This window comes from Athene cunicularia (assembly GCF_003259725.1).
Source record: "Athene cunicularia isolate RWA chromosome Z unlocalized genomic scaffold, athCun1 chrZ_part5, whole genome shotgun sequence".
In the NCBI taxonomy this organism is placed as follows: Eukaryota; Metazoa; Chordata; class Aves; order Strigiformes; family Strigidae; genus Athene; species Athene cunicularia.
Genome location: NW_020799146.1, coordinates 587390 through 588683, shown reverse-complemented (window position 1 = coordinate 588683; position 1294 = coordinate 587390). Strand labels below are relative to the sequence as shown.

At 56.7% G+C, this 1294-nt stretch overlaps 1 protein-coding gene across 1 annotated transcript in view; it reads right to left on the bottom strand.

Annotated features, from left to right (window-relative positions):
* Positions 1-1093, bottom strand: part of TRMT10B (tRNA methyltransferase 10B) — a 4985-nt gene extending 3892 nt beyond the window's left edge. The window contains exon 1 of the mRNA XM_026866890.1: positions 1017-1093. Coding sequence (XP_026722691.1) covers positions 1017-1093 — 77 coding nt within the window. The remainder of the gene's footprint in view (positions 1-1016) is intronic.
* Between the last annotated feature and the right edge of the window lie 201 nt (positions 1094-1294).

Sequence of the window (1294 nt, the reverse complement as noted above, 5' to 3'; positions counted from 1 at the left end):
CTCTCCGCGGGCGAGGGGGGGAGCCTCCACAGCGCCGCCGGGTCTCACGGAAGCCGCCGGCTGCTGCCCCTTGACGGTGTCTCCGTCGCCCTCGGGCGTCCCGCGCCGTTGTCAGTGGGGGGCGCGGCCCTTGGTCCCTCCGTGGAGCTGCTGCCCCGTGCTGCTCGCCCTGAGCCCCCTGAAACGCTGGGGCTTCAACCCCCAGCCCCAAATTAAGGCTGACATCTGGGTGATTCCCCCAGCCCTTCCCAAAGCGGGGTGAGTTTCCCTTTAGGCTCCCCCCAGGGTGGGGCGGCCTGGCAGACAGAGCCGTTGGGTAAAGGAGCCCCAGGGGTCCCGCAGTCAGTAACCCAAGGTCAGGGGTCCCACGCAGGGATAACAGCTGGGACCCCTTGCAGGAGGGGCAGTGTCTGTCTGTGAGGGGGATGCCCTGTGCAGAGTTCCCTGCTGGGGAAGGACCTCCCGCCTCCCTGGGACTGGGCTCCAGGCAGGTCTGGCTTTTGTAAACGCGGGCTGTGGAGAGATTCAGTATGTGGCTTCCTTGGTCTTATGTGTTTGGGTTGTTGACTCGGTTGTCTCCCCTTCTATAGGAAACTGCATTTCACCATTTATTCCACCCATTGCTGGTTGTGCAGTGTCGTTGTTGGGGTCAGTGGGATTGATGTCAGTTATGTATAATCTGACTTGTTTGTACCCCCAGCGCTCACCCATGTACTGACCTTTTTGTATCAAATACAGTCTGATTATTGGTTCATCTTTATGCTGGCTGTGTCCTTTATGCTAGGCCTGGTAACTGGCAAAATAGCTCCCCCATCCGAGGGACCCACTGAGCCTCCTCCTGTGTTGAACTGGTGCCCGTTGACCATTGCCCCGTGGCCATCCTTGCTTTCAGCGGCCCCTAAGCCACTTGCTGCACCATGTATTTTTGCACTTCATGCTGAGAAGTTTGGTTTCTGAGATAGCATTCCTGCCTGTACTTGCTTTAGAGTTTTTCTCACAGTTTTCGTAGGTGGTACCTGGATACATTTTGGTACAGCATGTACAGATTCTGCGCCTTCCTTTCAGCAGCCAGTTTAGGTGCCTCTGCTGCCATTACTGTTGTTACTCGTTGATGCTGCAGCAGTGTGTTGGCGTTTCAGGCCAGAAATCGAGTATATGTCAAGCAGAAACCCTCAGAGAATGTGTGATCCGACAGGTTTAGTGCTCATGGTTCATGGGGGATGCCGTGCAGTGATGGGGCGACTGGGGGTCATTGGCTGTTCCTGGAAGCTCCCAGACCTGATGTGGCACATGC